Source organism: Octopus sinensis, unplaced genomic scaffold, assembly GCF_006345805.1.
Source record: "Octopus sinensis unplaced genomic scaffold, ASM634580v1 Contig03059, whole genome shotgun sequence".
Taxonomy (NCBI): domain Eukaryota; kingdom Metazoa; phylum Mollusca; class Cephalopoda; order Octopoda; family Octopodidae; genus Octopus; species Octopus sinensis.
Genome location: NW_021826226.1, coordinates 7,501 through 9,819, shown reverse-complemented (window position 1 = coordinate 9,819; position 2,319 = coordinate 7,501). Strand labels below are relative to the sequence as shown.

Here is a 2,319-nt window from a genome sequence, read left to right as displayed (position 1 = left end):
TATGTATGTATGTATGTATATTGGTCATTTCAAAATGTAACCACATGTGAATTGTTGGCAATTTTTTCTCTGTCTCCTGTTTCTGAAGAAGAGCATTGCTCGAAACGTAAACTCACCTTTCTTTCCTTCCCTTATATATATATATATATATATATATATATATATAGATATGTGTCCTTATAAATAAATATGTATGATGAGATCCAGTACAATTTCTACTCATTAAATTTCCCCGAAAAGATATTGGTCTGTCTAATGTTACTTACCCTTTATACTGCACAGTGGAATTGAACCTGCAACCACCCCACTGCGATCCGTTCGTCCACGTGTATGACGCAATAGCTAAACTTGATATAACAACATTTACTTTTTGTTTGCTTTTTAACCCAAGGTAGCTACGGCTCAAGTGGTATGGACACATTCAAGCGATTGGCCAAGACCCACAACGTGTGTATCGCAACGAGTGAGGGCATCCAGAGTAATGCGAATGACATGAAGTTCGACAACTTAGTGAAGAGTTTGATGGAGACGAGTCGCGCCAAAGTGGTGGTGTGTTTCTGTGAAGGAATGACGGTGAAGAATTTCTTCATGGCTACCAGACGACAAGACGTCGTTGGAAAATTCCTGCTCATAGGAAGGTAAGCTTTTTTTTGCGTGTGTGTGTGATGGCTCCAGCGTGACCGTGTGCGGTAAGAAGTCTGCCCCCCACCCCACCCCCACACATGGTTCCGGATTCAGTCCCACTGCGTGACAACTTGGGCGAGTGTTACTTCTACTATAGCCTTTTACAGACAAAAGCCTTGTCAGTGGATTTGGTGGACGGAAACTGAAAGAAGCCCGTCGTATACATATATCTGTATGTATATTTGTGTGTGTATATGTGTCTGTGTGTGTATATGTATGTATGCGTGTATTTCTATCTGTGTTTGTCCTCCACTACCTTTTGTCAACCGGTGTTGGTGTGATTACTTCCCCATAACTTAGCGGTTCGGCAAAAGGGACGATAGAAAAAGTACTAGGGGCGATTCATTCGACTCAATACGTTTCAATACGATGCTCCAGCATGGTCGCAGTCAAATGACCGAAACAAGTGAAATGGTTCATGGTCTCAAAAATTTGTCCTACGAAGAAAGGCTGAGGACGCTCGACCTTTATTCTCTTGAAAAACGCCGCCGCCGTGGTGATCTCATTCTCGCCCACAACATCATAAGCGGAAAGTGTAACCTCTCGAAAGAGCTGTTCTTCACTCCTGCTCCAGAGCGTCGGCTGCGGGGTCATTCCGAAAAGCTCTACCTGCGACGATTTCATCTCAATCGAAGGAGAGGAGCTTTCTCCGTCCGGGTTGCGGATCCGTGGAACAAGCTGCCAGACGAGATGGTGAAGATGCCGACGACCGCTTTGTTCAAAGCCTCCCTTGACCTCAAGTGGCCTGAACTCTTTACATGAACACCACCCTGTACTTAACTCCATGTCCCCCTACATGGCCTTGCTATTTGCTTTTGAGCCAAATTAACTAACTAACTAACTAACTAAAAGCTAACTAACTAACTAACTAAAAGCTAACTAACTAACTAAAAGCTAAAAGATAGCCCCGATTAGACTCCTTTGATTCCTATTTTGCTCTACTGGACCCTCAAAGTCATTCGATGGTTAAAGCATCCTAATATTTTTTTGTAATTAAATATCAAGCGGAATTGTATAAAAACATATTTTTAAATATTTATGTATTGTAGAAGCATAACCTTTCTATTGCACATAAAGTTTAATAACAAAATCCTATGTGGACCCCGGCTGAGAAGAACTGGATTAGAATTAAAGATAAGATAGATGCTTATACGGACAGTAACATAAAATGTAGAAATCTTTTTCCGACCATTAATCGGGGGGAAGGGTAGAGTTCACAAATATCTCCTCGATGGGGTCTTATCAGAAGCAACCGTCATTAAAGAAGGGATCGTTTTTCTGACTTCTTTTCGCGATCACCTGTTCATTAGACTTTCCGGCTGGATCCCCAAACGTGACCATCTGAGATCATGGATATTATCCGACCCTTTCGTTTGTGGTTTGCTCTGGGTCTCCTGCCAGTCGACTTGGTGAATTTCCGATTTTTTCCCTGTAAAACTCTAATCACATGTCCGCAGAACAGGAATTTATTATTGGCAGAGCAAACAAGGGAGACGACTGTGAACGTTCGTGTCTTATTATGCTTCATCAGCGAATCTGCAAAAGCATAGTCCTTAACTTGCTGGCCGGGTAGCTATAAATTTGCTCATCGAGGGGGTAATTAAGTAAATAAAGGTTTGGAGTTTAAAGAACTAG

The 2,319-nt window shown here is 42.0% G+C and overlaps 1 protein-coding gene across 1 annotated transcript in view; it reads left to right on the top strand.

Annotated features, from left to right (window-relative positions):
* The first annotated feature begins 367 nt into the window (after positions 1-367).
* LOC118760981 (metabotropic glutamate receptor 5-like) overlaps positions 368-2,319 on the top strand; it is a 3,048-nt gene continuing 1,096 nt past the window's right edge. Inside the window, exon 1 of the mRNA XM_036498616.1 lies at positions 368-638. Coding sequence (XP_036354509.1) covers positions 412-638 — 227 coding nt within the window. The 5' untranslated portion in view covers positions 368-411. The remainder of the gene's footprint in view (positions 639-2,319) is intronic.